At 36.2% G+C, this 12569-nt stretch overlaps 1 protein-coding gene across 4 annotated transcripts in view; it reads right to left on the reverse strand.

The window, feature by feature from the left end:
• Nucleotides 1–12569, reverse strand: part of LOC111158650 (QKI, KH domain containing RNA binding) — a 157422-nt gene that overhangs the window by 39237 nt on the left and 105616 nt on the right. For all 4 annotated transcript variants that reach the window (XM_022520830.1, XM_022520831.1, XM_022520834.1 and 1 more), the window contains exon 4: nucleotides 3662–3805. In XM_022520830.1, coding sequence (XP_022376538.1) covers nucleotides 3662–3805 — 144 coding nt within the window. The remainder of the gene's footprint in view (nucleotides 1–3661; nucleotides 3806–12569) is intronic.

Raw genomic sequence — 12569 nt, forward strand, 5'->3', positions numbered from 1 at the left:
AAGCTTCAAGATGGTAGATACTCTGCTAGTCCGCTTTATTTACTCTGTATCTTCAAGAGCTGACACAGTAAACGCACTCAATGAACAATGACTCAATGAATTCAAAGATCCAGAAGTTAGAAAACTAAAGTTTCAAGAAATCAAATAAATACAGAATGATTCAATCTATGGGTATAGTGTGGCATGGGTATGTATGTGTGTGTACTTTATGTTTGCGGGGAGAGTGAAAAATGAAGCCTGAAAGATAACCTATGGCAAATCATGAAGTAATTGTAAAGCCATGTTAAAGAATTCTCCATTCTCCTCTTGGAGTGAGAAGGAACCAACAAGAGGCTTTTTTAAGCACGGAAAGGTTATGAATAGACTGCAATGTTTGTGAGGTCCCAAACTGCAAGCATGGATTCTGGCTGTGGGGTTTTGGGTAACTCTAGCTTGAAGTACAGGTAAAGAAAATGAGGGCAAAAGGACATGGGCACATTTGAGGGATACAGGAAGTAAACCTGACTGAATCTGGTGTTTTTCTGGACACCTGATAACAGCTAGAGACTCCAAATCATATGCAGAATATTGAAGAAACAGGAAAGGCAAAAAAGTTCCTGTTAACGGACATGTTAAGTAAGCATTGAGAGTGAATGGTCAACAGAATTTTGAGTATCACTATTCTCAAGATAAATTCTGAGACATGAAATCCACAGAAATGCTGAAAAGAGTTTTCATGTAATATAAGAATAAAATAAATAAGATCTATTGGCAGCTCACTGGAGGGACAAGCAGGTGAGACAAAATGTAAATGCTGATTAAGAAATGTACTGTCTTTTATGCAGTGATTCTGACAGCCCTTTGAACCAACTGAGCTGGGGCAATAATTCTTTTCTGCAATTCTGAACCTAGTAAGAGGACATCTTAAATAATACACTTCAAAACAAATGCTAGTCTCCACTTCCCTTTATAACTTTTACATGAACAGGAAAAAATAAATCAGAATTAACCAATTTATCTGCGAATTTATATGTGAATTCTTTTCAGAAGATCAAGATGAGTCCACATTTTCAATCCAAAAATATTGTTCTGAAAATATTTAAGCAACAATAAACTAAAGGGTTTTGTAAGGAGCTTCAGATTGAATTTTTTTATAAGGGTCAAACCAATTTACTTAAAAAGAATAATGAATTCAGAAGGAACTTGTATTTTCTCCAATTCTGAATTAATGGATTCATTTTATAATCAGCACTTGGAAAGAGCAGTGTGTAAACATATACAATCACAAAACAGTAATATTTAGACGGCATCAAAAAGCTCCAGCGAGCTTTAGTGAGACCGTCATGTGGTGGACATTATGCTAAGTGTTCTCCATGTACTACCTAACTTCACAATGACCACATGAGAGTTCAGTGATGTTCCAGTCTTAGAGATGAGAAAAGGGAGACAGAAAGAGCCACAAAGACGGGATTCAAATCCAGAAGTCAGCTCTCAAATATGATGTATTCTGTCTCCCAACAACTTAAAAGTAAAAACCCAAATCACTTGATAGTTCAGGACTGTAAAGCTTCTGTTTTGTTTAAACCTCTGCTTATTAGGGCACCATCACTAGAAATGTAGAGTAACGTTGAGTTTAATGAAAACAAATTCCCAAGCATAGGAGCCACGTTACAATAAGCAGAGCTGCCAAAATGGTAAGATTAAGAAATTGCTACAAGGTTAAATCACTTTATTGAACCCATACCTGCAAGTATTTTTAGTCTAAAATTTGTAATTCTAAGAAAGTTTTATTCCTTCAGAGGTGGTAATAACAATCCTATAAGTACTCCATAGGAGATAGATTTAGCATCAAAAGTGCTCTTTTCCTTTAAAATATAAATTGTATGAATTTTTTAAAAAGCTTCTGCCATTTTTTTATCTACTACTACTTATTCTATTGTCTATTCAAAGACAACTTTAAAACCAAAATGGTCCTTTAGAAGTCATTTACTACAATTCTCATTCTGTAAACAAGGAAACAGAAATATACTAACTTTCTGAAAGACATATAGCTAGTTACTAACACAGCTTCTAAAATGATGCTCTTTCCCAGGTTAGTAACTTTTAGAACTAAAGTAGTTCACAGAATGGTTGGAATAAAATAATAGGTCAGGAAGAGTTTTAATTATCAGACAACTGATCTATTTGATGTATTAGGTGACCTTAAGTACTTAGTATTAGTGAGCTGAGCATATTCAGTGATATAGAGCAATAAAAGTATTATTAAGTAACTTTCTGATCACAGAACTAATAGACCAATATACTTAGAAAAATGCCCTTTTCCATACAGCTTTTCAAAACTGCACAATCATTAAGGAAAAGGAGGAAGACTGTATGATTTAATAGTATACAACTAAGTATTTTAGCTCAAAATTTAACCTGTTTGTTTATAAGACTTATTGAACAAAATTTAAGTGAAATGTTTTTCTTCCAAGTAGTTCATTTTACCCAGTAAATGGAAAATGTTTATAGCTTGTAAATTTATTTACAGAACAGATTATCTAGGGAATAAAGAACAACCGACACCATACTCATTTATGTAAATGTCAGTAAATTTTTGTTTGATAGAGTACTAGAAGTATTCCTCGTTTTTCAACAGCAAATTAGGGTCCACACTTGTATCACTTTTACCAAAATACATATATACACACAGAAACATACACACACACATTTTAAATGCCTTTGAAAATAGTAACTTATTTTTCATTTTCCATTGAAAAGGATAATACTCTGGAAATGAGTGCAATCATCATGTCTAAACAAGGAGTTACTAAAGGGTTGTGTAATAATGAGGAAAAGATCAAAAGGAGGGGGCTGGGGAGGGAGGGAGGGAGGGAGACAGAGGATGGAAGGGAGAGAGAATGAGAACAAAGGCGTTTGGGTCATTTCTTTATGAGAAGTCACCCTCCAAAATTACTTTCAGTGTTTTATCTAAGATCCCTAAATATGAACTTCAATAATTTTTAGTATCTTAGAAAAAACATTAAATGAGTTGAAGTGTGAAAAGTGCTCCGAATGGTATCTGATGCTTCAGCAAAAGTTAGCTCTTATTTCTCTAAAAGAAAACTTTACTGTAAATTTTATCGTATCATGGGAAAACTTCACTATGGATCATGAATCTTTCTATCGGAGACAATGCCATGCCAGGCAGGTACTGGAACCCACAGGCAACTCAAACAATGTGCTCCTACCAACACAGGCCCTCCAACATAAATACTACTTGTTCAGACTTTTCTGTATACTCGTTACCTGCTTACAGTGAGAAATTACTTCCCCCTCAAAAAAAAAAAAAAAAAAAAAGTTTTCATCACCTTGATAATGGACCTTTCTTACCCTTTAACAGAGTGATGCAATAAAAAGACTACCTTTGAAAAGCAGGACGCTAACTGAGTTTGCTCCCCTCTCAACATTTCCTTCCCCCAAAGTAAACAGGCTTTCCCATTTTAGGATTTGAGCAATGTCTTTGTTTGCCCACTATAGTGTAGTAAATGAGTTTTAAATTATTTTTATGTTTTGTGGTTAAAGGAAATTTCTAAAAAATAAATAACCTATTCTTTATTAATATAAACGTTACAATAATTTTAAAAAATTATATGGAAAAAGGGGTTGGGCCCCAAATCAAGATTTGGAAATTATTACTTACTGCAGGTACCAGTAATTTCTTCACTTCCTCAACGGCTCTCTTCAGTTTGATCTCTGCTCTGTTTTGAGCATCCTCCACAGTGATCAGTACATGTAAATCTTCATTGAGATGCTCCCAATTAGGCTTGCCTCTGTTCTGCTCCTCCTAAAAAATTTACAAAACACATTACTGATTTTTCTTCTCCAAGAAAGTTTATCTTTCATAATACTAACCTGTTGCCTATTATTTAGGCTATGTTTGATCATTCTGCTATGATGACATTATAAACCTTTTTAATTATTTTCCTCGTAAAAAGGCTGGGTGTGAGACTATGGGGTCAAATGACTGTGAATTCAACAAATATTTATTGAACACCTACATGTGCCAAGCATGGAACTTGATGCTAAACTAAAGATACAATAGTAATATAATAAGCAAGACTGTCAGATCCCCTACAGTGTTCATATGTACTAAGAAACTTATGGAGTCATCCTTGGGTGATCATGAAAAGCATATTATTTCTTCCATATTTTACTTATGGGGTAAATAGGTCATGAACGCTAACTTAAGTCAGCTGTCAAGGTCACATAGCTAAGAACATGTCGATTTAGGAGCTGAACCAACATTTTCATTCTCAAATTCAGTGATCTTTCCATTTCTGTACAACTACTTTTAATAACACTGGCTGAATCCAAGATTAGGACAATTATTTTGCACATAGACATTATTGTGTAAGAGAAATTCTGCTTAACTATATCAAGTAGTAATTATGGAAACATTTCATTAAAATCATTACAAGAAATATATGTTCCCAACAGACCTTGCATTAAAAACAGTGAACTATAAGGTCACTTATTTTTATCAACTCAAAAATGCTAGTGTAACAGAAACATCAATGTTTCATTTCCTTGATGTCTTCACATCACTTAGTGAGGGATACCCCAGTTTGGAAACACAGTCAAGCTACCGGGAGGTTTTGAAGTAGGGTTGGCTACATTTTCCTTTCACTTAAGATATGATAATTTCAGAATTACTTCTTGTTTTTCGTTTTAGAGATAATATATAAACACATTTATAAGTAATATATAATTCGTAACTAATTTTTAAAAATAAAAAACAAGAATATAAATTTATAAATAAGTAAAAAAAAAAAAAAGTATGTATAAAAGTACCTGGCTCAGTGCAAGATACCATACATAAGTGATAGATAATAAGTCTGGCTGTACTTTCCTCTTAAATGTCACTATTTACTAAATTGTGAGATTCTGGGATGGAGTAACTGGGTGATGGGCATTAAGGAGGGCATGCGGATATAATGAGCACTGGGTATTATATGCAACTGATGAATCCCTGAACTCTACCTCTGAAACTAATACTACACTGTATATTAATTAACTGGATTTAAATAAAATAAATTTAAAAAAAATAAAATGTGAGATTCCAATCAAAGGAGATAAAAACTGGCATAGAACTTACATGCTTGCAGAGCTCATGCTAGGGAAAATATATGGACCTTAGCCAGTAAGGATGGAAATATAGTTTATGGTCAAGTATTATGTTTCTGCTGTTATTCTCTGTTAATATCATCCTAATGTTTGCTAATCTGAATGGTGCCCAAGAAAAATAGAGATCCTATTAATAAATGATGTGAATAAAAATTAAATTATCAATAAAATTTATTTTTCACTTTAAGTTGTTTTGATATAAGTACTAATGAGGTTGTTTGGAAGTAACTATTTAATAAAAATCCTATTAAGTGTTTCCTTTTGTTTAGGGGACAGACACCATGAAAAATAAGAAACTAGGGCATCAATGCATTAAAATTTGAGAACCTTAGGGTTCTCTGTATGCCAAAGAACATAAAATGTATATACACATACCTCTTCTGTGACAAGAAAATCAATTTTTAAATACAGATTTTAATTTTTATATTCAAAAATGTTAATTTTCTTTTCCACCAGAATTTGTATTTTTTTTTTTTTTTTGGTAGACAGAGCTAATAAAAGGACTTATATTTTTTGATGAACGTAAAAAAATATGCCTATATTCATGAATAAGGGACTTCTGCTTCCAGCCAAGATAAAAATAACATGAACAAGACTTACTCTCCTGCCTGAAACAACCAAAAAAAAGAGGGTGGGGGCCAACATTAGAAATGCCAGTTCTCAAGCCTCTGAATATCAGGTAATAAAGACAGTGAGGCTGAGAGATGGCAAATCAATGAAGTCAACCCCAGGATTACCTCAGCTCTCTAGCTTGGGAGTCTCCAGGCTGCAGCCCAGGGAACGGTGCCAGGCTGCCTCTCTGCGTTAGCCTGACTAACCTAAAGATCCAGGAAGACCAACTCGCTAGAGTTCAGAGAAGAGGACTAGAAAGAGCTCTACTGAAAGAATTCTAGAGATCTGCACAAGGTCCACTCAAACACTCCTGAACACTAGTCAGTGCACGTGTGGGAGAGAAGATACCAGAGGCTGGAGAAAGAATCAGCCACAGGATTCAAGGCCGAAGCACTGGGTCCTCACAGACAGCCAGACTCAAAGACTTCACGATTCACAGACACTGGGTAAAACGAACAGAAGGTCTTGCCTCAGTAATGCGAAGTAATTAAACCTGGTCTGACCATGTTCTGGTACTGCCTAAATAAATCTTAAAAGCAAGACCTAAAAGGATGAAAAGTGTTTCTAACTGTCCCAGAACAAAGGCCGAGAACACTTAAAAGAATAGTAAACATCCGGGGCGCCTGGGTGGCTCAGTGGGTTAAAGCCTCTGCCTTCGGCTCGGGTCGTGGTCCCAGGGTCCTGGGATCGAGCCCCGCATCGGGCTCTCTGCTCAGCAGGGAGTCTGCTTCCACCTCTCTCTCTCTCTCTCTCTCTCTCTGCCTGCCTCTCTGCCTACTTGTGATCTCTGCCTGTCAAATAAATAAATAAAATCTTAAAAAAAAAAAAAAAAAGAATAGTAAACATCTACCCAAAAAAGTAAAAGTCACACTATTTGGCATCTAATCGGAAATTGACAGGCATGCAAAGAAGCAGGAAAATGTAACATAAATAAGAAGAAAAACCAATCAATCAAACTAACCTAGAATTGTTGTAATTAGTAGACAAAGACACTAAAAGCGTGTATGTGTGCGCATACGCACATGTGAGACACGGGTACAGATACTAATATAGATATTAATACAATGATAACTGAGGAACTTAATAATTCAAAAAATTTAGAAAGATGTAAAAATAAAAACTAAAACCATAAATGACTTACCACAGAAACCTTTATACATGGAAAGACAAAAAGCCAAAGGATTTGAAAAGGAAGAGGTATTATTTGCATCACAGGAACAGAGAATAAAGTTAAAGTATAATTTGACATTGTGCTTTACTGAATTTATTGAATAAACTTTTAAGTTTGAAAACATCTTGGTAAATGTATACTCTTAATTCAGTAACTGAAGTGCCAGTTAAAAACTGAAAATAAAAGAGAAGTTATACCTATCCTAATGTTTGCTTCAAAATGAAGGGTTTTGCTTAGTTTTAAAACACTTAGAAGAACAAAAACTTGTAGACAAAGATAAAGATGATGAAATTATTGTAATCATGTACTTTCACTCCCTCCTAAAATTCTAGAATACTGTAGAGCTTAAAATGTACAAAACTCGTAAGGAAGAAGAAAATGGGAAAGAATACAATTTAGAAACCACAAAGCGTATGGGCTAAGGATTCAGGGATTTAGCTAATCCCAAGTGAAAAGGAACCAATTTCTGCTGTGGACTCCCCCAACCCCATGCCACCCCTTCCCATCCCCCAGGGAAAAAACTTCGAGGCAATGGCAGCAACATTAGTAGGGGTAAAGGTGGGTCTAAGACCAGAAGAAGACTTGCACTAAGGAGCAGCTGATAATCTCCGCATCTCCTCTCCCCAGAGAGCTGGCATTCCATAATTCCCAGCAAAAGACAAGAAATATATTCCTATAGAGTTTCACTTTATAGACCTTTTTTTTTTTTTTTAAAGATTTTAACTTATTTATTTGAAAGAGAGAGAGAGAGACAGAGCATGAGCTTGAGCATGGAGTAGGAGACAGAGGGTAGAGGAAAGCAGACTCCCTACTGAGCAGGGAACCAGGGCTCAATCCAGGACCCTGGGATCATGACCTGAGCTGAAGGCAGACGCTTAATGGACTGAGCCACCTAGCACCCCCAGAACAGGGTTTTGAGGGGCAGTTCATGTGATCACTTATATACCGAGGACTGAGGTGTTCTGTCCAGCCTTCTCCCCCACTCTGCATCTAGAGTGAGGGCAGTCAGCCCACAGACGAGGGGAGGGATACTGGAAGACCTTTCTCTGGGAGTCTGACCAGCCCAACAAACAAACAAAAAATAACCCCAAGAAAGCAAATGCTGACCAGAGAGAAGAAAAATTTAAAACTTTGCAGAGCTAAGACAATGAATCCTTGAAACAGATAAAAGATGCTGTTAAGAAAATTCAAAACGTAAAAGGAACTTGAGAAACTAAAAATATGATAGTAGAAATGAAAAACTTGAGAGATTGGAAGATAAAAATTTAGAAACTCTCCCTCTAAGTAGCAGCAAAGACACAGGTGGAAAATGGTGAAGAACAGTATAAAAATTAGAGGACTAGTTCAAGAGGTCCGGAATCTAAAAGACCAATGTCTTACCAAGAAAAAGAAAAAGGAAAAAGAAAAATCATCAACATCATACATACTTTTAAAATGAAACTGAAGGATAAGAGCTTCCAAATGAAAAGGGCCCACAGGTTTCTCACCACAATGGAAAAAGGAGATGAAAACTAAAAAAAAAATCAACTATCAGCAACATAAGCACAAAAGGTAGCAGTAAGAAATAAATACCAAAGAATCTCCAGTGGGTGGCAAGGGGGACGACCCATGTTTTCACCCTCAGACTTCAAAAAATGGACATTATCAAACTTGATTTTTAAAAAAAGGTTTTAAAAGATCACTCTACCAAGAAGCCACATTTATCCAATTGTAGTCCATTCTAAACTCAGGTAGAGTTAAGCAAACTTCTTCAAAAGTGAGTTTTAAGCCTAATTATTATTCAATACAAACAACTTCTCCCTGTGTTCTTTTTCTGTTTCTGTAATGCATAAAAAGGCAATCTAGAATTGGCAAATACCATAGAAGTCAATAAAACCTATCCATAAATGTTCTCTTTTAGTCATAAAAACTAATAATAATAAATTATAGCACGATGAGACTACACACTTCTGTATCCAATACCTACATTAAGAATCTACTCCCTAGGGCTGCCTGGGTGGCTCAGTGGGTTAAGCCTCTGCCTTGAGCTCAGGTCATGATCTCAGAGTCCTGGGATCGAGTCCCACATCGGGCTCTCTGCTAGGCAGGGAGCCTGCTTCCTCCTCCCTCTCTCTCTCTCTCTCTCTCTCTCTCTCTGCTTGCCTCTCTGCCTACTTGTGATCTCTCTGTCAAATAAATAAAATCTTAAAAAAAAAAAATCTACTCCCTAAACTTCTCACTTCAATAAATAATTTGAGACAAATGAAAGGTTGAAATGAAGCAGAGAGGAGGGATGGCAAAATAGATATATATCTAAAATGGTATATCTCTTAGAAACTTGGGTCAAGGCATTGATTTCCTACAGTTACCTTTCAAATACTATACGTTTTTAAGATATTACTTATTTATTTGAGTGAGAAAGAGAGAGAGAGAGAGAGGGACTGACTAACAACAAGCACAAGCTGGGAGGGGGTTAGAAGGAGAGAAGCAGACTCCCCACTGAGCAGGGAGCCCAGGACCCCGAGATCATGACCTGAGCCAAAGGCAGATGCTTAACCGACTAGGACAACCAGCTGCCCCTCAAGTAACATTTCAAGAGTCAACAGCAGAGATACAATGTAGAAAAACATAGCTCCTTATTACTCATGATTAAACGTCTGTTTTATAATCACCCAGAGCAATGTCTCATCATTTAAAGTGCCACCAAATCTTCAGCAATAGAGAAGAACAAGGATTTTTTTTTGCAGTTGACATAGTCCCAAATTTGCATTCCAGCACAGTCATCCCTGCTGATTTCTAGGCCTTCGGATTCAACTGCCAACTTGACATGTGGACGTCACTGTCTCCAAAGCACTCAACATGTCTCAGCTGGAGCTCATTCTCTCTCTTCTCCAAACTTGTTTACAAGGGGGTCTCAGTTACTGTTGATCCTAGTAAATGCAGATTTTAAACTTGCAGACAAAGACTAACTGGTGTTGTAAAAAAAAATCTTCAAAACACAGTCATAGGTTATTTGTGCCTTGAAAGAGAGAAGCTGCTATGCATATACCTATTCACTCCACACAAATTTCAGGTGCCGTTTCACGCTTATATTCATTCCATGTTGTAAATAAATTGGCCTATTCACAGACATGAAGTCTGGTACCCATAACTTCATGCAAGTCATCACCTATATCCAGAATGCCTTCTTTAGTATTTGCTTTTATTTATCTTTTGTTCTAAGTATCATACTGCAATTAATAATTACCTGTTCTAGCTTATTAGAAAGTTCCATCTTAGTTGAATAACAGAACCATGTCTCATTGACTTTTATACTCTTGATAATATGTATATAACTGACATAAGTTATCCTTATCTGGCCCTTAACAAGTATTTACTGAACAACTGAGCTTTAATTATTGAGGAGTGTCAAAAACACATCAACACACTGCAGGGCGTCTGGGTGGCTCAGTGGGTTAAAAGCTACTGTCTTCTGCTCAGGTCATGATCCCAAGGTCCTGGGATTGAGCCCCGAATTGGGCTCTCTGCTCAGCAGGGAGCCTGCTTCCTCCTCTCTCTCTGCCTGCCTCTCTGCCTACTTGTGGTCTCTGTCAAATAAATAAATAAAATCATTAAAAAAAAAAAATCAACACAATGCAGCTTTTTCCACAGTGCCTTGCTGTATGATTTCTGTGCCTCTGTCTATATAAGCCTCTATATAATCTCCTTTCATTATTTATCTTGGTTTCTGGGCCTGCTTCTTTCTGACCTCATATTTAAGTTACCTGTTACATTTGTTCTCTTCTAGTCAACTTTCCCAGATTCTCTGCAGTTTTGCTCCTGAGGTCTGATTTCCATATTCAAAGACAGTGCTTTTCCTTTACTCTATCACATCAGTACTACCTTACTTCATTCTATCAGAAAAATGCAATAACAGAAAGGTCAATGTCTTTTGAAAACTGCAAGACTTAGGGGCACCAGAGTGGCTTGGCCGATTAAGCCTCCAACTCTTGGTTTTGGCTCAGGTCATGATCTCAGGGTCCTGAGATCGACCCCTGGGCCAAGCTCCAAGCTCAGTGGTGGAGTCTGCTAAAACATTTCTCTCCCTCCTCCTCTGCTCCTCCCCACCACTTATGCTCTCTCACTCTAAAATAAATACATAAAATTTTAAAAAAAAACAACAAAAAAAAACTACAAGACTAAAGTTCTAGCTTAACAGAACAAAGTTAAGAGAAAAGAAAACTTGTATGTTCAAAGCTTAAAACCACTGATTTATGAGAGGCTGAAATGATAAGACAACATTCAAGGAAATAGCAATATAGCTTTACATAATAAACTAAAGTTCAGGAGCATATAAAGCAACGTTATAATACCATTCATTCCTTAATTATAGAATAGATATAATTGCCAATGATACTTTATCATGATCTACATTCCTGACAAATATACTATAAAGACATAACAAATTTCAAATAACTTTTAGTCCATCAGGTGATGCAGAAGAAAGTCAGAAATGAAAATAATGATGGTGATGATGACAACATATGTAACGAAGCTTTTATTAAACACTTACTGCTTGCCAAGTGCTATGCTCAGTAATATAAACACACCACCTCATCCAATCCTCCCAACAACCACAGGACTGCAGTACTATTATTCTTACTAACGCGTTAATAAGGAGCTTGAGACAGACCTGGCTTGCCCAAGTCACACAGACAGTAAGTTCTGTCAGCTCCACCTGGCAGAGTGACTTCTGAGCCTGCGGTAGCAATACTAATTCCTAGCATACGTCATCAACTACATGCGAGCCCAAATAAAACAAACTGTCCTAAAATAGCATAAATAGTGAAAAAGAAAGAGAACAATGAGATCTAAATCTGAGAACTTTTTCTATTTTACCTTTAAAACTTTGTATGATATTTTAAACACGTCTCGCTTGCATAGCATTCAGAGGTATTTAGCCACTTTGGATGCAGATAAGGAAACGGACAAAGTATCTGGCAAATGTGGTTTTGGGGGTTTTTGGTGTTGGTCCTAACTCCTAATGCCAAGTCAAGCACTGTTCTCCATAAATGAATTCCTGAGTAAGTTGCATGAAGAGCGGCATCAACAACTGGAAGAGAAGCACCCAGTGAAACGGATCTCTTACATCCTCAAATACGCTTTTTTGAGATGAGACAACTGTTTATCAAATTTCAGTAACACAAATATATAGAAATGATAAACTTGTGATCACTTAACACACAGAATTCCTTCAGTTATTAAATTTTCAATGGTTGAGATTCTTATAATTAAAATTTGGTCTTAATACCCGATGAATATATCCAATATTATAAATAAGTTAGGGTTAATTCAAACCATTGTCTTGAAACAAGTTCTAACCATTACTTCTCAATTATACATCAATCATTTCATTTTTGAAGCTACCATATACCATGACATAAACATAGTAAGTCAAAAAATTTCTCAAAATTTGAGAAACCACTTTTGTATCTGATTAGTTTTAGATTAAACCCAAAAAGCACCTGATGAGTCAGTGCTCTGTGAAGTTTAAAATTATGTTCTAATTACAGCATCTATCTGAACAACAAAGTAATCCTGTAACATGAAACATCAGACCACACTGACTGTACCAACCCGTGCTGATAATCTCTTCTAATTACACATTTGTAGTCAGGCAAAT

This window comes from Enhydra lutris, unplaced genomic scaffold (assembly GCF_002288905.1).
Source record: "Enhydra lutris kenyoni isolate GAN:26980312 unplaced genomic scaffold, ASM228890v2 scaffoldscaffold62, whole genome shotgun sequence".
Classification (NCBI taxonomy): Eukaryota; Metazoa; Chordata; class Mammalia; order Carnivora; family Mustelidae; genus Enhydra; species Enhydra lutris.